This window comes from Chironomus tepperi, unplaced genomic scaffold, assembly GCF_022539635.2.
Source record: "Chironomus tepperi strain 1889 unplaced genomic scaffold, CSIRO-AGI_Ctep_v1 contig_364, whole genome shotgun sequence".
Lineage (NCBI taxonomy): Eukaryota > Metazoa > Arthropoda > Insecta > Diptera > Chironomidae > Chironomus > Chironomus tepperi.
This window is the reverse complement of record NW_027226486.1, coordinates 2,743,972-2,764,835: the sequence shown is the minus strand read 5'-3', so window position 1 is coordinate 2,764,835 and position 20,864 is coordinate 2,743,972. Positions and strand designations below refer to the sequence as shown.

Genomic DNA, 20,864 nt, shown 5'->3' with positions numbered 1-20,864 from the left:
AAAAATTGAGTTTTGACATGGAAATTTCAAGAGGAAGAAAAAATTATATTCGAAGAACAATTGAAGAAAAGAAGCGATGGCAAAAAAATTCATTTGAATAATTTCCATTTTCATTTCCCCAAACAGTTGGTTCAAAAATTTGTGTGGCATACAAAAGCCTCGTGATATTGATCGAGGTCAAACCAAACACATTCCAGCGATCAGTAATTGATTAATAAGTCACTTTCAGGTCAAACCAAACACACCATCCAGTAAGATCCAGGTCACTTCCAGACCTACCAAGATCCAGGTCAAACCAACACAAACCGAGATCCAGTACCTCCAGGTCACTTTCAGGAAAACAAGTTTATACATAACTTGACCATTTAAGAACATTGAACGGATTTTCATATTTTTAAACCACAACACTGGTCATAAATACCCATTCACCACACCATCCAACCCTGCATGTAACAACCAGTGTGCAACTCAATGGATATTGATGAGATTTTCTCTTCTTAAGCATAAAATTCCAGATGAAAAAATTCTGAGTCTTTGTGGAATTTCAAGAGGAAGAAAAAAAATTATTCGAAGAACAATTGAAGAAAAGAAGCGATGGCAAAAAAAAAAGGAATTTGAATAAAAAACAATGAGGAGGTAGAGATGCTTGCTGTAGCGACGGGCGCAATGACAATTAATTCAAAACGATTTTTGTGATTAATTTTTCCCCCCAATTGTTTGTTTTTTTCCTTTTTTTTCTATCTTTTATTCTTCATCATTTTTTATTCCTTTTTATTTCTGGTTAGCATGTGCTGGAGAAATTATTTTGCTGCTGGGTGAACTTTGACTGGGATTGGATTAATGGATGAGAAATTAAAACTCAATTTTAAATTTTTAACAGTCATAAAAATTTTGAATTTTGAATGAAGTTCAAAAATGAAAGGAAAAAAATTCAAATTTCATAAAACCGTTAATCTTGAAATTTGAAAAGTTTGCTAAATTTTGAACTTTTTCTGAGATCAAAATTCAAATTTTCAAATGTCGTTATTTTTTAATCACACAAACCTGTCAAAATTTGAACTATTTTTCCCCTCAAAATTCAAATTGTTATTGACCGTTAATTTTAGAAGTGGAGTAAAATGTAAAATTTACAATTATTCTTTTTGTCAAAATTCAAATTTTTATTTGCCGTTAATTTTTGGAATAGAAAAATCCGTTAAAATTGAAATTATTTTTGAAATCAAAATTCAAATTTCCAAAAACCGTTAATATTCAAATCTCAAAAATTTGTTAATATTCAAATTTTAAAAATCCGTTAAATTCATTCATCAAATGCGCATCAGAACCACAACTTCCATCATTCATCCCCAACTTCCTCCTTCTTTTCATCTTCCTGAATAATTGTATTGCAAAAGAATTCCATTTATGAGTTTTTTTTTCTTTCCTTCGCTCCCTCCATTGAATTAATCTCATCTCAAGTACAGTAGCAATATTTTTACGATATTAGAAATGAATTTATTTAATATAAGATGAGATAAGAACAATAATTGTGTCATAGAAGTAAGAATGTCTTATTTTCTTAGGAATGTGAATTATTCTGCTGTCTACGAGACACGCTGCCATCTAATCACACAAAAAAAAGGCAATTGATATATTGCTTGGGGATTTTTCATACTTCTAATTTTATGTGTAATATTAATTTTTTTCCAAGGTATTGAATGTCATGTCTTGTAAGGTTTTCTATGGAACGAAATAAATAACTGTCTGGAGAAATCACAAGTCAAGGAGCTGAGGAAGCAAAATTCTTGGAAAATGAGATTGGAACTAAGAATTATTGGCTAATATCAGTTGAGCTCAAGTTGAATTACTGGGAATAATCTTATAGATTAGAAAGAACATCTTGTGTAGGTCTTAAGGATATTGAAGTTAATCGACTTGAAGGATTGACTTAATGGATTTAATATGCAGGCTTGGAGGAATTTTAAGAGTTCTATATTTAGGTTTTGAAGCTTTGCATGACCAAATTCGGAACTTTGTTACTTTATATTGAATAATTCGTCAAATTAAAATAAGCAGTGAAAATGCAGCTGTGGCGTAGTGTTTAGAGTGTCGGGCAAACGGCCCTGACAACCCTGGTTCGATTCCTAAGATTATCTTTATTCGAAACTTTACTACAACTAAGGTTCTAAAGGAAAAAGTTCACTATTTTCACAATTATAGCTCGATTGGGACTTGAACCCACGACTTGTCAAGTGCTCTTACCTACTGAGCTACCTAGGGTTGTTAAGGAGCGTGGCAGAATCTTCACTTTAATTTTCTATCACTATGCAATGCCAATTGAACAATTCTTATCCGTTGCATTGGTCCAAGACACAAAATCCAAGAGTTTTTGTCTTATTTGAGTAACTTTTCACTGTTCTAGTCATGCCAACCCGGTTTATGAATATTCAAGACACCCACATTGAGGTTAGGTACATTGTATTGGTGATGCTTGGTTACTCAGAGTTAAATTGCATCAACTCATGGTGTCAGTTAGATGCAAAAATGGACAATCTGTGTAGACTTTGTGATAAGGCCAGCAATAGAGTCAGAACTGAAGCTTATTGCAGTAGCCTAGAATCCACATCGGAGCATGTTTCCAGTAAGTAAGTGAGTAACTCCCTCACAGGCAAAGAGACCGCTATTAGGTTCCGTAGTCATATTTCTATACCATGAAATCATTCTCTTTGCCTATTAGGGACTCATGTTGATTCCCATAATTCTCTAAAATCATTGAATCCAGTTCCTTTCATTCCACAACCAACCATCAACTCAATGACATCAAAACCCTCAAAATTCGATACCCTTCATGAATTCCTCAACAATCCTTTTAAAATGTAAATATTCATTCAACTTTAAAAGTCAACAATGAATTAGTGCTGCATCATTATTAGATCCCTAATATCCATGAATGTCACATTCATATAAAAATTCAAAAATCACCTCCATTTCGATAAAAAATTTCCTTTTGAAAATAGAAATAAATTTACGAGGGTTTTACTTTCACACATTATTTGCCCCAACATTCACAAACATATAAAATTCCGTAAAAATAAAAGATAAATAATGTGTTCAGAGAGACAACACAAAAAATTGTCAAAATACCACAAAGTATAGCATTTCTGGGGGTGCTTATTTGATTTCAAACGATTTTAAATGTTATTTTTTTGTTCCTTTTTTCCAAAAAAAAATACGTCGTGTGAAGGATATAAACAACGATTCTTATAAAAATAACATTAAGCTTGAGGAGGAGCCAAATGAGAAGAACGAAAGAAAAAACACAACATTTTTTGACAACACACTTGTACACACCGTGGAAAATTAATTAAAAAAGTGTCAAGTTGCCTACATTCTTTTTTTCGAGTGTACTTAAGGCGGCAATATAATCGTCGAAATGTGAGAAATTTAAAAACATTCTGTTAGTCAATTTTGATAATTAATGGAACCAAACATGCGTGAAGTTTTTCTTTATTATTACATTCGTAGCGAAGTGAGAAGAACAAAATAAAATTTACAAGATGTACATTAGTGATGTCTTTAAAAATAAGTTCTTTGTTTCTTGGACCTCTCTTTTGAAACTCAATTGAATCCGGCCAAAAATCGAATCCGATGAAATTCGGCCAAAAATCCGTATTCGGAGATATTCGGCTAAAAAATCGGATTTGTCCAAAAAACAGGATTTAATGAAATTCAGCCAAAAAACTAATTTTAATGAAATGTAGTCAAAAAATCGGATTCGGTAAAATTCGGCCAAAAAACCGAATTCTGTTAAATTCGGCTAAAAAACAGGATTCAATAAAATTCAGTCAAAAAAGCAATTTTATTGAAATTTGGCCAAATAATCAGATTCGGTAAAATTCGGCCAAAAAACCGGATTCTGTTAAATTCAGTTAAAAAACAGGATTCATAAAACTCAGTCAAAAACGGATATGGTGAAATTCGGTTAAAAACCCGGATTCGATGAAATTCGGCCAAAAAATCGAATTCGGACAAAATTTTTTTTATATTTTCTTCACCTTAGAAAGAAATTAATTTACTCCGACCAAAAATAAGTTGGTTTTCTGCCGGACTTTTCAATTGTTCTAATTCGTATGCCTTCCGTAAAAAAATAACACAATTCAAGTGACGCACCTTACCACTTGACCCACTAAACCCACCAAAGCCTTTAAAAATTCCCTAACTTACAAACAATCCCCATCATCTTTCGTTTACTTCCAATGAAAATCAAAGGAATGTCAAGTGAAGAAGTAAAAAAAAATTCTCGTATTTGTATTGAGTGTTCTAAACCTAATGGAAGTGATGTCTTAGACACTTGTAGCAAATGTTATTTGTTTTATATTCGAGACTTTTACTCGCAGCAACGAAAATATTATGGAATGATGCTTGCAAAAACACTGAAAAACTTTTATTTGTGATTATAATTTTGGTTGTTTGTCTGTTTTGTTCTAGGTCAAAATTTATAGCAACTCTAAATTATAGGATTGTTATTTTATAGCAAAATTGGATTACAGGGTTGGAATTTTATAGCAACTTTAAATTGTAGGATCAGAATTTTATAGCAAAATTAAATTAAAGGATCAGAATTTTATAGCAAAATCTAATTATAGAATCTCATTTTTATAGCAAAGTTGAATTGTAGGATTAAAAATTTTATATCCACTTTAAATTGCAGAATTAAAGTTTTATAGCAAAATTAAATTATAGGAACAAAAATTTTATAGCAAATTAAATTATAGGAACTAATTTTTATAGCAAAAATGTCTTTACAAAACTACAAAAATCTGTCAGTCTCCCCGTCATTTCTGACAAGCCAAAAATCCACCAGATCTCATCCAATCCAACACTCGTTCCACCCAATAGCACACAAGTCATACATAATCCCCCCTTAATTGAAACAAAATAAGATGTTCAACCTGCTCACTCAACATACACACACTTGACGATATGAAAAAAGTTTTTCTTTGCCACTTTAACACGTTCAAGAATGCACATCCTGTCGTAAGCGTAATAGTTGAAATAGAAATACACAATACATACATTACAGCATAGAAAAAAAATGTGAATCGAGTGAAAAGAAGAAATTGTTTCCCTTTAATGTAAATAATCAATTTTCCATGGCATAAGATACATAAAATGCAGAAGCCGAAATTAGGCTAAGCAACGTGTTGTACATAAATAAGATTACTATACATGCATGCATATAAAAACGTAAATGTTATACACAGTAGAGTGATAGTAACTATAAAAATAAGAGAATATCATAAGGATGGGGGAGAAAGAGATGATTGCATATTGATGTTTGGCTACTCAAATATGTTATGACATTATTTGGCACGCTCATGGATAGATCTGAAAAGTTTCATTTACTTTAGACTGGTTTTTGTTAGACATTGTTCTAAATTTCATACTATAAAGTATGGATTTGAGTATTTAAGGCTTATCTTTGTGCATATACACCTGACATATGTAGTCTTGTACTCTTGAAAGGTGTAGTAGGATAGTCTTTGTGAATAGTTTCTGTGTTTAATTAATAAATGTAGTTAAATGCTTCTCAAAATTAAGTCAATGCTCCTTATATATGTAAACTTGTATCCTTAATATGAGTAGTTGTTACCCCTATTCATGTGAGTAGCTGCATGAATGGTTGTTTTCCCCTTTGTATGAATAGTTGTTACCCCTTGAATGAGGAGATGATTATTCTTTTGTATGAGTAGTTGTTTACCCCTTGTATGAATAGTTGTTTGCCCCCTTATATGAGTAGTTGTTTACCCTTTATATGATAGTTGTTTACCCCTTATATGATAGTTGTTTACCCCTTGTATTGTTAGTTGTACGAGCACTTGTATTACTTAGTTGTTTGCCCCTTGTATAACTAGTAGTTAACCTTGTATGACAAGTTGTTTACCCCTTGTATGAATAGTTGTTTACCCTTTCTATGATGAGTATGAATAGTTGTTTGCCCCCTTATATGAGTAGTTGTTTACCCTTTATATGATAGTTGTTTACCCCTTATATGAGTAGTTGTTTACCCCTTGCATGAGTAGTTGTTTACCCTTTGTATGAATAGTTGTTTACCCCTTTACCCATTGTATGAATAGTATTCCCCTTGTATGAGTAGTTGTGTACCCCTTTTTAAGAGTAGGTCAGCTTGCAGATGTCAATCTCTCAAATCCTCCATTTTCAGCTTTCTACCCCAAAAAATCAGCCATCTAATTCCTTCAACACCCTTTCTACCATAAAAACCAAAACATTCCTATACAAAAGTTCAAATAAAGTTCAAACACACAAAACTATCATCGAACATCACTTCCATATCTCTATTTTTTTCCAAGAAACAGACATTCAGTTTCTTGCCCTTAGCGTGTATCCGCTCTATTCCATCCTGACAGAAAAAAAAAGTTTTTTTATTACATTTGTGCGCCCCAAAAAACTCAAGAGAGTAGAAAAAAAACTCAATATAGTCGTATAGCTGACCACTTTTTTTTTCATGTATGCATAACTAGTTCAGAAGTTTTTTTTTTTTTTTTGTGCACAGCCTCCCATTCACCCCCCTATACAGCATGTGTGTACACTTCTTTTTTTGACGAGCAAATCCATTTGAGTGAGGATAAAAAAAACTTTTTTTATATGCACAGAGACAGTAACAATTTCAGGATATAAATAAAGTACCTTGGAGGCTTAAAAGCTACACGCATTAGATAGCAAAAAAAGATATCAATGGAATTGATAGTAAAACTACAGTCTGATTTAGCTTGTACTTTATCGAGCCAATAATCAATAATGGTGATTCTATTTCAGCCTGAATATTAAATCTGAAGGTTTATTGCATGATATGGACGATGAAAGAGATTGCAAAATACTACAAAATGACCCTTGTCATACTTTTTTTTTGTTTTGCACCTTCATAATCCAGACAATCATCACATCATACATTTATGAATTTACTTTATTAACATCGTTATTGTTATGGAAGTTCTCGAGAAAATCGAACAAAAAAAAAGTTTGTTGTTGATGGCTTGTTAAAAATGAAACATTGTTAAATTAAATGACTGAAAGGCTTTTACTGAGCTTCGCTTTTCATCGTGTGCTCTACATGGGACATATTCAGGCAGTTTAAAATGGCTAACTCTATGGATTCGAGTGTTTAGTGTTTTTGTTGATATCTATAGCTTTTGGGAAGTCCTGACTAAGGATTAAGACAACATAAGTCGAACTAGATCATGAGTATACTAAATTAGTACTCATTAATACTATTTTAGTATACTGGTATACTATTTTAGTATATCAGTATACTATTTTAGTATATTAGCGTATCATTATTAATATACTAAAATAGTAGTCATATACTATTTTAGTATATTAGTATAGTATTTTAGTACATTGTTATACTATTTTAGTATATTAGTATACTATTTTAGTATATTAGTATACCTTTTTAGTATATTAGCATATTAGTATTCTAGTAGTAATTTATTATAATAGTAGTCATACATACTAATTTAGTATATTAGAATACTATTTTAGAATATTGGTATACTATTTTAGTATATTAGTATACTATTTTAGTATGTTAGTATACTAATTTTGTAAATTAACGTATCAGTAAACTAGTCTAATAAAATAGTACTCATATATACTAAAATAGTATACAAGTATACTAAAATAGTATTCATATATACTATTTTAGTATACTCAATTTTCTACGAATTTCCATGACTCGCTTCCATGTTTCTTGCTATTTAGAAAACAAATCTACAAAATCTCATCAATATCCTCAAAAAACCCAACTTAGCAACGACTCACACTTAGCAACCCATTTATAATATTATCCCCAGCTATTCTCATCTAATCCCTATAACTGTATCACAAAACAAACTTTATCGCACTCTGATTCCGTTAATTCCCATCAAAAAAAAAAAACTTTATTTTTCCACTCGCAAATCCATCAAAAGTGCTAAAACAAAATAACAAAAAGCACCGCATTGTCACACACAGTAAAAAAAAGAATAGAAGATGTGCCATTGACATTTATTCATAATATCTGTTCTCATTCCCATTTATGAGACGAGCTAAAATGTAAACAGTTTCAAAAAATATTAATTGGCAGAGCACGAGGATGGAAAGCATGGTGGGGGGAGAGGAAGAGACGGAAAGTTGACAGAGAAATGTAAATAATCAACTACTATGTACAAAAATGAAATAAAATTTAATTGGATTAAGGAATTCCTTATTTATTAATCTGCTACGCTTGTTCACGCTATGACAACAATCAAATTGAATTATGGGATGATAATTTTTGTATATTAACAATTGAGAAAATTTGTAAATAGAAAATTTTGTTGTGTTGTGCTGTATATATATACGTGTGGGAAGTTCTCTTTTGTTTGCTGCTATTTTGCCTGGTTGTTACTAGGGTGATGAATCCACCTTTGTTGAAAAAATTGTCGTAGGTTTTTTAAGAACATAAATTCGATACAGTCAAATAAGAAGCAACGCATGCATGCTATTAAAAGTATTTTTCAGCTAAAAGTATCTTTAAGACTTTTAATTTAATTGAGAACTTCCTTTAAATGGGGGTTGTTCATAATTGATGTCAATATGGCAGAGAATCATAAAATTTAGGAGATAAATGTAGAGCAAAAAAGCGTCTAGTGAAGATTCTAGGCTCATACTTACATGCCTAAGAATACACTTCCCCACTGACATGCCTACCGCCCAGCCTGTTCCCCATGCCTTCCCTAACCTACCCTTCTCCTGCTCTTCCTCTGACCATTCTTCTGCTTTCTCTTTCTTGTTCTTCAACTGCCCTTGCCCTGTCCTTCCCCTATCCTTACCAAACCTTACCCTTACTCTTCCCCCGCCCTTCCAGCGGTTCTCATTCCCTGCCTTTCTTTGCCTTTCCCCTTTGGTTCCCCTGCCGTTCCCCTGCTCTTTCCATGCCTTTCCCTACCGCATATCGTTTAATCGAGTGTTTAATTCATCAAAACCCAGCTGAACACAGCTACCTAAATAGATAAAAAAGGAAGGATTGAGAGGAAATAATTGATGCATCTTATAGGCTGATATCTCTGATTCGATACAGTACAGATGAACCACGTTACTAGGTGTATCAATACACTGTTCTACTGTTATGGTTCCCATCCAAACCGTACCATACCAAGCCAATACCGGAGAAATAAAGTTTGAGAGTTGATTCCGCAACAGCTCTTAATACAAATAACCCCCCATTCCCTTCTAAACCTTAAACATCATTAATGATCCAACCCCATTTAAAAATTGTCAACTTCCTACTCAACATTTAGATGAGTAAAAAAATTCTTAAAGGGTTGTTGCTGCTTGCACTCTTTTTATCTTACATTTTACTAAATTGTATGATAAATTTAATTAATTAAATGAAAATCAATTTTAAGAACAGTTGATACTTTGAAGTACTATGGTAATTTGACCTTCTGTGCAGAGATTTTTTTTGTTGCTGTTTGAAAAGTTAGAGTAAGTTCAAAGTTTGTGCGCATTTTAAAGGATTTCTACTTTAAATTGTTATGAATTCTTTGGGATTGTCTATTTTGAATTGCAAGGAAGTGTTGTGACTTACTTATTTGGCTTTACTGATCAGATGTGATGCCAGTCTATTCTAAATTGCGGCTGAAACTGGCTTGTTTCGAATTGTTGCACTTTAAGTTGCTGTGGTAAACCATCAAATTAAGGATGTGGACACTTAATTAATTATACTTTCATCAATTTATGATAATTTTTATGAGTTCCACATGCAGCTCTTATTAAATTATTAGTAATAAATTAAACCCAAATAGAACACGTTGGTTAATCGATTCAGCAATCTTGCTCTAGGTCGGCATGACTCTGACTTGGTTCATGACCAAGTAAAGTCAGTCTTAGTGCTCGATAGGTCAACTGTTAATGTCAAAATCTTATGAACTTGTACAAGCTATGCTAGGCCAGCAATGAAGTCAGATGAGTTGCCTTTTGTAGCTATTTTGTAATCCAATTCGGATACTTTTCATAAAAGCCGATGAAGTATGTAACTAAGATTTTGAATCGCCATTAGACGACTTCTGATATTCGCAGTTTGTACTTTATTAGGAAAGATTGAACCCATCGGTTACTAACAACAGTCTATAACCACAATACCTAAGCATCTATATATAACTAAGCAGTCCATTACCCCATGCAGCTCTTCTAGCTATAAAGGATTCATTCATAAATTAAACAACCCACAATTTAACGTGATTGATTCATGATTACAGCACATCTTGTAATCTAGACCAGTTCATTCAATTCATGACACAAGCTAAAGCCAGTCATATCCATATCAACGACATTAATGTCAACAATCTTATGAAATTCCTATGAATCCATTCTGAAGCAGCACGAGTTGTGCTTTTAGCCATTTTTAATCCAAATTGACTACAGCTTTTCTATAAAGAGCTCCTTGAATATGTAGGCTAATTTCTGTCGCCATCACTGACTAGACTTCTCAAATTACCAAAATGTCAGTCGGCCATAATACAAAGATTGACACACATTGTGTATCAAAGACATTAAGATGCGGTTCAGAAGGGTTGAAAATCAAATTGTCTTTCTAAATTTAATGCATATCATGAAATAGAAGTAAAAAGAATCAAGAACAACAAAGAAGGAGTAAAATTTTCATAAACAATTGACTCAATAAATACGTGAATCCCCGACATTTTGAGAGAAGTGAATTAACCCAAGGGTAAAGCAAACACAACAATGGGGAATTGAAAAAGTTAAAGAAAATATTTTCACAAAAAAATAGAAGAAGAAGAAATTTTGTGGCATCAGCAGCGTGATGAGATAAGAAGGGAGGAATCGACCTGAAGTAAAAAAAAAAAGTTCAATTTCATTGTTTGCATGACAACAGCTGAGGAAGAAGATGTGAAAAGCGAGAATTTTATGTGGAAAGAATTTCATTTCAAATGAATGAAAAGAGAGGAAGAAGGAAGGAATTTATCTGCGTATTTAATTACCTTTCATGTACTCATTTTTCCCTTTATCCGCTCACATTCATTTGATTCTATCCAATTTCGGTACATCCAGGTTTAGCTTGACTCTGACTTGGTGCCAGATTTAGCATTTTCCAAAAATGGTCCAGATTTAGATGAAGTCTCGTGGGTGCATTGAGGCCAGATTTAGATTGACTCTTACTTGGTACCAGATTTAGATTGACTCTGACTTGGTGCCAGATTTAGCTTGACTCTGACTTGGTGCCAGATTTAGTTTGACTCTGACTTGGTGCCAGATTTAGCTTGACTCTGACTTGGTGCCAGATTTAGTTTGACTCTGACTTGGTGCCAGATTTAGCTTGACTCTGACTTGGTGCCAGATTTAGTTTGGATCTGACTTTGTGCCAGATTTAGCTTGACTCTGAGTTGGTGCCAGATTTGGTGTGACTCTGACTTGGTGCCAGATTTGGTGTGACTCTGAGTTAGTGCCAGATTCGGCCAGAGTAACGTCGACTTGATGAACAACCTGGACAGTCAACCAGAGTCCTGATAATGACTCCTATTACCAATGGAAATTTGCACCAAAAAACTTTACGTGAAAAACAAATAAAAGAAGAAAGGAAAGTAAAGCAGCAAAAAGCAAACTTTTTTTCGTTTCTTTCAATGTTACTGTTTGAGTTACTAATGTATCCGAAAGTCGAAAAAGAAATATTTCTTTCTCTCTCACTCAAGAACCATGGAAATGAGTATAAAGTTCAACCAAAAAACTGTGACAAGTCTTAATAAGAAATTGAAAGTAAACATTGACAACAAATTATTGCCTTGGGCTAAAAGGAGAGAAAATGTTTAAAATTATTTCGAGAATTCTTAATTACATACCATTTATTTTATTTAAAGATACCGAAACAAAGTCCTTCATGGAAGCTCATTCATGGACCTTTTTTCTTGTTTCAAATCCTAAATGTTCAATTAAAATGAAATATTATTTTCACTAAATGTTTAAGATCCTTCTTTCATATTTTTTTTTCTCTGAAGTCAAATTAAGATGGTGATGTCCTTGTGAGAAAATTATCTAAATAAATGATGAGTCGCTTAACCTTCCGAAAATTTACCACAAAATTCACCTTAACGTTTTAAGACGGTTGACGGATTACTGAGATTATGATTTTTTAAAAAACTCCAAAAAAATTAATGAATTTGGAGAAAGAATCATCAAATGATGTCTTGAAAGGATAAACAAAGACAAGGTTGCAGAATGAGCAGTTTTAAAGACAGATACGTCATGATAAAGACATTTGATAGGTCGTCAAATTCAATAGGAATAACGAGAAAATTTATTCATGTATTTCTTGGGAAGTCAACCATTAACCAAAACACTAGAAACAACTCAGGTAAGAATTTTCAATTTCTAAGAACAATTCCTACAATTTTTCATGATTTTCTTAGTACCAGATTCTGTACATCAGATTTGTTCAAAGTTTGTCAGGCGGCACACAGTTCCCAAATAGTGCATGACGGTTAAATGATTCAAAATCCGGTACAAAACTAGTGTGACTCTGGTATGGTATCGGATTAAAACCAAATCTAGCAAGTCGAATTCACACTGGCCAGGAGCTGAATTTTTGATCGATCAACAGATTTGTGCTACTATGGTGTGTTCTGCAGAACAAGCTTAGATGTAACTTATTGTTAATGAATGATAAATCGCATAATAATGTCTACAAAGTGTGCTGAAGATCAATAAAGCTTCGACAACACTGCTGCAGAGATCAAAAAACGGAATTGCTGGGTTAGTTTGTTCCTACTCTCCATGAATCAATGAAACATTGTAAGCTTACATCCTAAGTTTTCATTCAAGCTGTTGAACTCATTTCTCCCATTCATAGAATTCAATCAATAAAATATCAGAATTCTGATAGCCTTAAAGATGGTTGCCATGAATTTAAATCAACTAAAAGTTCATCAACCCCTTCCCCATTCATTGAAATTGATTTTTATGTCCACCTACAGACTTTTTTCTTTCTATGACTTCATTTTAAATTAAAAGGAAAATTGGAATTGGAAACTACACTTCATAGGAAGAAGTAAAGGAAAAGATTAAAAAAAATATGTAAGCTGGATGGAAAAAAAACAAGAAGCATAACAAGTCAATAAATTTCCATCATTGATTGTTGTTGATGAAAATTGTTTATTGCTAACAATGTACGGTGAACGGGTGATTATTGCTAGGTAGATGATGATGGAAAAAAAATAGAAGTAGAAAATCTTGGGGTGGCACAATAATTAATTCTAACGATTACAGTGATTAATTTCCTCTCATTCTTCTTTATTTGCTTTTCATCCTTCAATATTTTTTTTTTTTCTTGTAGCTGCACCTTGAGAGTCGAGTGATGAGGATTAGTGCTGGATTATTACTGTTGAGATCATTAGAGTTATTAGTTTTATGATATATTGGCTATGGTTTATGAGGTTTTGTATTGGGAAGTTGTTGGATCATCGAGCATCTGATTGTTGTAGGCTTCAATCCATATAATTATTGATTTTAATTACAATTTTTAACACATTAGAATCATTCACAAAACAACAATAAACCTTACTAGAATAGCATAAATCGGTTAATCGATCTTGGTCTTCGGTCGTCTTCGTTAATCTTCGGTCGTCTTCGTTAATCTTCGGTCGTCTTCGGCGGTCGTCTTCGGTCTCCTCTTCGGTTTCTTCGGTTCTTCGGTCTCTTTGAGTTCTCTTCGGTTCTCTTCGGTTTCTTCTTCGGGTTCTCTTCTTCGATTTCTTCAGGTCTCTTCAGTTTCTTCGGTTTCTTCGGTCTCTTCGTTTTCTTCGTTCTCTTCGGTTTCTTCAGTTTCTTCGGTTTCTTCGGTCTCTTCGGTTTCTTCGGTTTCTTCGGTTTCTTCGGTCTTTTCGGTCTCTTCGGTCTCTTCGGTTTCTTCGGTTTCTTCGGTTTCTTCGGTTTCTTCGGTCTTCGGTCTTCGGTCTCTTCGGTCTTCGGTCTTCGGTTTCTTCGGTCTCTTCGGTCTTCGGTCTTCGGTCTTCGGTCTCTTCGGTCTTCGGTTTTCTGTCGATCTCTTTGTCTCGGTCTCTTGGCTCATCAGTCTTCGGTACTTCGCAATCGTTAATCAAAACGCACATTAACCCAAACTTGCAACAATTCAACATTCCTAATTATCAACAAACACGGACCGAATCTAACCATTTCCTCGAAATCACCTTCTAACATTCATTCTACACATGCCTTGTTGTTTTCTTCGCACTTTTCATTTCCTTCCTTACACTAAATTCCGCTACATGATTCACATTCATATGGGCATGATATTGTGATTTCATACGACTCCTTAATGTATACTTATGCGTGTATGTACAATTTTTGTTGTTGTTTGTTGTAGTTCTGATAAAGAGCAATTGTATCATTAGAAGGATGAAACATGATGAATATAAGAGAATTTCGTGAAATTTTATTTATTGTGTGCCAGTCATCTAATTTGTGGCAATTTTCTCTAATTTTTATTTTCATGCCGTGCGCAAGAGCTTTTTTTGTGGAACAAAAGGGAAAAAAATGGTCAATGATCTGTTAAAATGAAAGCATGGCCATGACATGACGATATTAATTTTCAATTTTATGCTTAAATTTTGTCTCATTTTAATAAATATTTTTTTATTATTTTTCTATGGAAAAAAAATGTCAATAATGTCATACAGAAATTATTATATGACACAATTATGTCCATATTCATCACAAGCAACTCAAATATTCGTCAATATAAATTTATGAAAAGAGATATTTTGTGGCATATTTTAATTCTGCTAATGAAATGTGGTTTTAAAAAAATTGTACATAATGTATTCAATAGAGAACCTGTTTTAATGATGAATATATGAAGCCTTTGAATTGATCCCCGAGTAAGGTAAAAATAAAAATGTCATTGAAAGTCAAATGAGCGTTTTGTTGGATGCAAGGCTTTAATGTGATTTTATTATGCACAGATTGACTTTGATGTGAGTTTAAATATGGGATTATTTCATATGAAAAAAATATATTAATGTTTATTTGATTAGTTTCTGTGATTTTAGGTTATTTTTTGATTTTTTTGCTGATTTATGGCTAATGGTGGTCATTAATGAGTGTAATGAGAATGCATTTACAAGTGATTTTGGATATTTGAAGTCAATTTTGATGCAAAAAGTTTTAATTTCAAGGAAACATTTGTAACGGTCAAAAAAAATTGAAAATCAGCTGTCAAAAAATATAATTGAAAATTAACGGTCATAAAATATTTGAAAATTAGCTTTCAAGAAATAACGGTCAAAATTAATTTGAAAATTATCTGTCAAAAAATATTTGAAAAGTTCTGAGATTTTGTTGGCTTATCTGTCAAAAAATATTTGAAAAGTTCTGAGGTTATGTTTGTAGATTTTTGGTAAGAATTTGAATTTTGTATTCAATTTGAGGTTAAATCTTTGGAATTTAGGTTAGAATTTGAAAACAAAACTCAAAATTTGAGGTTATATCTTTAAAAGTTAGGTTATAATTTGAAAACGAATTCAAAATTTGAGGTTATGCCTTTAGAATTTAGGTTAGTAAAGAAAAAACTCGAATTTGAAAACAAAACTCAACATTTGAGGTTATATCGTTAGAAATTAGGTTAGAATTTGAAAACAGAACTCAAAATTTGAGGCTATATCTTTAGAATTTAGGTTAGAATTTAAAAACAAAACTCAAAATTTGAGGTTATATCTTTAGAATTTAGGTTAGAATTTGATTCAATTTGAGGTTATGCAAATTTAGGTTTGTATTTGAAGACAAAACTCAAATTTGAATACAAAATTCAAATTCTAACCTAAATCCCAAAAACATAACCTCAAATTTTTCTCAATATTAATCTAAAAAATCCAACAAAAATCACAGTCATCAACTGGTCGGGAAATCAAATGTTAAATCCGAACAAAATGAAAAGGATTTTTTCAATGAATTGTTCCCATAATGTTCCATTGTAACGTATAACCCTCAAATAATTTTTGCATTAGTCATTCGATTATTGTTTCCATTTCCATAAAATAAGGAGAAATATGAATAAATGGAGTCTATTCAAAACAGACTGATGAGAATCTGATATTATTCTGTTGTACATTTTTCCTCTCTCCATACCTCATTCATAATTCTCGGGTTCTCAGCTCCATTTACCTTGAGGTATGAAAGCATATAATATACACAACCAAAAAAAAAAAATAAATCGATATATATCACATCGCCGAAACAATTGCAAAAGAGTGCTGCAGCATTTATTAAATATGAAATATTGCATCATGTTGAATTTTTTTTTTTACCTTTTTGTATGTTTAACAAATAGAATAAACATGAAAACATATTAAAATATTTATGATTTTGAGATTTTGCGCTGTGTTTCGTTGTCAACACGAAACTTTATTTTCATTTTACATTTGTTTTTATGAACTTAACAAAAAAAAATATTTTTTTTACTTTTAAATAATGAACTGAATATCATTACGGTGAATTTATATCGAAAAAAAATGAATGTCGATTTTAATGAAGCTCAATTTTTGTGAATTTAAAAAGAAAACTTGACTTTTTTGTATGTTTGGGCAGCACAGATATCTGGGTGGTGCAACATTGTTTGTATTTTGCTGCACTGGGACGTATGTAGGAGGCAAGTATTATTGGGTCAATTCTAATAACGCTTCTTAGTTCAACGCTCCTCTCACTTTTCGGAAATTTTTCAATTTTCTATAGTTTTTCGTGGAAAAATCCTTAAATTTTCCCTAAATTTTGATAATCCATGCGAAAAAATGTCAAAAAATGCCCCGTTACCCCCTGCCACTTTAACCTAGTTAAGCCTTTGTCTGTATCTGAGGATTAGTCAGGATTTTGGGATGGTTTTTTTTATGAAAAACAGTAGCAAATTGAAGAATTTTTCCGAAAAAGGGAGGAGGGTAAGGTTGTCTATCAAACGCCCCTCTCTCCCCTTACCTTTGCAACCTCAACCTAGCTACTCCTCTGTCGCTGTATATAGCTATTAGCCAGGAATTTGAGATTTGTTTACGAAAAACCCTGGCAAATTGAAGATTTTTTTCCAAAACTTGAAGGGATGGAGGCTGGGGTACCCTATCAATCTCCACTCTCCCCTTACCCCCTGCCATTCTATCACCTCTGTCGCTACCTCTAGGGATTAGCCAGGAACACGGGAACTTAAGTTTTTACGAAAAATTCTTGCAAATTGAGGTTAAAAAGGAGGGCAGTTGACTTCCAAACGCTCCCTCCCCTTCTTCTAAACCGCTCTTGTGCTGCAAGTACTTTTTAGTAACGGCAAACTTCATATAGACGTAAGGCTGACTTGACGACCTTTTTCTAAATACGTCCCTATACTGTGATGACGACAAAACTTCAATTAAACGTAAATATTCCATGTCCATAATCCAATTGACCTCCCCAACTTCATCTTTAAACTGCCTCTCCTGTGCTGCATCGACAACAAATCTTCAATTAGAACTAAAGAATCCATGACAACAATCCACCCCTGCGCTGCACATTGATGGCAAATCTTCATGTAGACGTGAGGATACCTTGACAACAGTCCAAATCAACTTGACTTCCACTTAACTAAATTTAAGACCATTTTATTTCAATTACCAACAATTCCGGCGATTGATTTTAATTCATAAGAAGTAAACAAAAAAAAAACTAGGCATTATAAATCATTCACGAAAATAGCTTTGAGGGATGTTTATAATGAGTTAGATGGAAAATGTCATCAAAAATTGATTCACCCACACTACTCAATTTTGGAGCTGATTTTGAATTATTCGCAATTAAAATGGCAGTAATTATGCGTCAGCATACAATTACGTTGGCTATAAATGGTTCTATAATTAATTCCAGTAATTCATTGATGATTCTATTTACAATAATTAGCGATAAAGTTCGTGATATTAATGTCATGGAAGCAGAAGAAGAGCTGATATTTGAGGTATCGAGGGTGGGGTTATGGAGGGTTTACTGGTAAATTCACACTATTGGTTACGGTGTTGATCAGAGTTGTCAGTAATGACTGCTTTGGAAAGGGTTTGTCATGGTTATGCTTACCACGAAATTTCCCGGATTGCATAGATGATTACTGCTTGATCATAGCTTTACACAAGGGAATTGAAGTCAAAATCCCCTAGGGTGCAGCTGTATGCAGTAAGATACAGAATAAATCAACAATTTATATATGACATTGTGCCATATTGTCGAATAACCCTCAATACCTAAGCGGTAGAAGCATGCAATCAGAAATCATAGATCGTGGGTTCGAGTCCCACTCGAAATCCATTGTTCGGAATTATACTTCATTTTCTGTGAGATCAACAGTCAAGTCAAGAAACTCAGCTTTGATCCATAATGAATGTAATTTCAGTCCTTGTCATATCAACAACATGTTTCATATACTTTTTTGTAGATTTCTTTGTACAGGTTGAGTTCGGAGATAGTAAGCCTGCTATCCCTTAGCTTGTTTGTGGGGCTGCCACCCTACAAACGCGAGTTTTAGTAGGTTTTTATTCTACTATTTTGAATGCATATCCCGGCACAACTTCATTTGGTCAGCTTCGGAGTCTCTACTGAGATTCGAACCCACGTCGTCACAAATGAACAAATTTCAGATTACCCTGTCCTATTCCTTATCCTCTCGGCCATAGAATCCTTACTTTTCTACTGACAGATTCGCCAACATATAGCTCGATACCAGACAAACAACTCTGGTGTGTGTGAAGTACGTCGGTCCATGTTCGAATTTCGAACTGAAACTTTGCATGTTTAAGCCTTTTACGACACTCCCGACAACAAATTATTTTTTTCGACACCCCGTAGTTTTCGAGATATGGAGTGGTCAATTTTGGGCAAAAAGGCAGGCGTACTTCACGTTTTAAGTCGGTCTTTTTTCTAAATAACAATTATTACTGACAAATATATCAAAATTACAGTTTAAATTTTCCGAAATTTGACTTACACTGCTTAGTCATAAATATATTTTAATATCCTTAATCATATAAATTATTGAAAAACTTTTGAATTAAGATTTTTGAGCGGCAGCTCAAAAAAAAACTCTTAAAAATTTCTTGGTACGTCGGTGTGATGTATTAATCAGAACTTACAAGCCATATCGTCGACACTAATAATCGAATTTTGAAAATCTCTTCGAATTTAAATTAGTTAGACCAAATTACAATAGAAAGTAATAACAGAAATTAATTAAAAATTCTGTCGAAAAGTGTCGATAAAAAATGTTCTGAGTGGACTTTGTGATCTGCCTAGTCTCTTGACAGGCCATAACTCTGCAACAGGACATCCGATTAAAATTCTTTTATGTGACGAAAATAGTCGTAAAATTTACTGTAATTTTGATATATAACATGTCAGTAATAATTGTTATTTAGAAAAAAGACCGACTTAAAACTTGAAGTGTCTGCCTTTTTGCCCAAAATTGACCACTCTATCTCGAAAACCAAAAAAACTATTTGTTGTCGAAAAGTATTCTTTAAACATGCGAAGTTTCAAGTTCGAAATTCAAACATGGAGACGTACTTCACACACACAATCTCTGCTACACAATACAACCTAACCAAGCATTATTAACAATTCCAAGTTGCAGCCTTAAAAAATCCCCAAAAAATAAAATCAAAAGAACCGAAAAATATTTTTAGATCCCACAAAAAAAAACACTCCCAAATACACAAAAAATATAAATGGATACAAATTAAAACTGATTCACCAGAAACTATAAAAGAATATCCTCCGTAACAATATTTTTACGACATTTTCACATTCCTGTAATGTCTGAACCGTAGGTAAAGGCAATCAAAAATGACCATTTTCACTATGAGAGACTTCATATCGTGCCACCCGGGTTATAATTTTTTATTGATTGGGTCAGTAACATTGATTTTCAAATAAAGGCATTGAACTCATCGCATAGCTTAATAATTCCAAAAAGGAATGGAATAAATTCAAAAAAAATATACGTTTATTTTTTTTGCATGACAATAAAAGTTGAATTTATGAATTTATTGGATTTAACATTTGGAACAATAGATTTTTTTTATTATTATTATTAACGCTTTGTCTGTCTGTTATGTTGAGTTCTATTCGAGACCAAAAAGCTATAAATCTATTTATGTACGTCAAGTTCTCAGAGATATATCAAATCAATCCGACACATGACTGCGAATTGTTATTTTATATTGATCCAATGCGGTTTCTTTTTTGGGAGGGGAGGGGGAACTTTTGATGGAAAAATGGGGAAAGACAATAAATTTTTAATTACTTGACATTTTAATCAATATTCAGCATTAATATGAGAAATTCAACGACTTATTTTATATAAATATTCACACATGCAGATGCTTGTGGTGAGTAATTTGGATGTTATTGGAGTTGATTGTGGTTAGGGCGCATTTTATTGGTGGATAGTATACTCAATATGATATACTTTAGTATACTCAATATAGTATACTATAGTAACCTCAATATGGTATACTCAATATAGTATACTATAGTATACTCAATATTGTATACTATAGTATACTCAATATAGTATACTATAGTATACTCAATATAGTATTCTATAGTATACTAAATATGGTATGCTATAGTATACTCAATATGATATACTTTAGTATACTATAGTATACTCAATATAGTATACTAAATATACTCAATATAGAATACTATACTCAATTGAGATTGTTCAGTTATTGTCAAAAATAAGACAGAATGTCAGCAAGACATACCTATCAAGACAGACAATCCACCAACTAAATTCATACATTCTTTGCATACCTAACCTCAACAATATTATT

The 20,864-nt window shown here is 32.7% G+C and overlaps 1 protein-coding gene across 1 annotated transcript; it reads right to left on the bottom strand.

Moving 5' to 3' along the window:
* Positions 1-13,789: 13,789 nt before the first annotated feature.
* Positions 13,790-14,104, bottom strand: LOC139095466 (110 kDa antigen-like). The gene has a single exon (XM_070646819.1). The coding sequence runs from the start codon at positions 14,102-14,104 to the stop codon at positions 13,790-13,792; it is 315 nt and encodes a 104-aa protein (XP_070502920.1).
* Between the last annotated feature and the right edge of the window lie 6,760 nt (positions 14,105-20,864).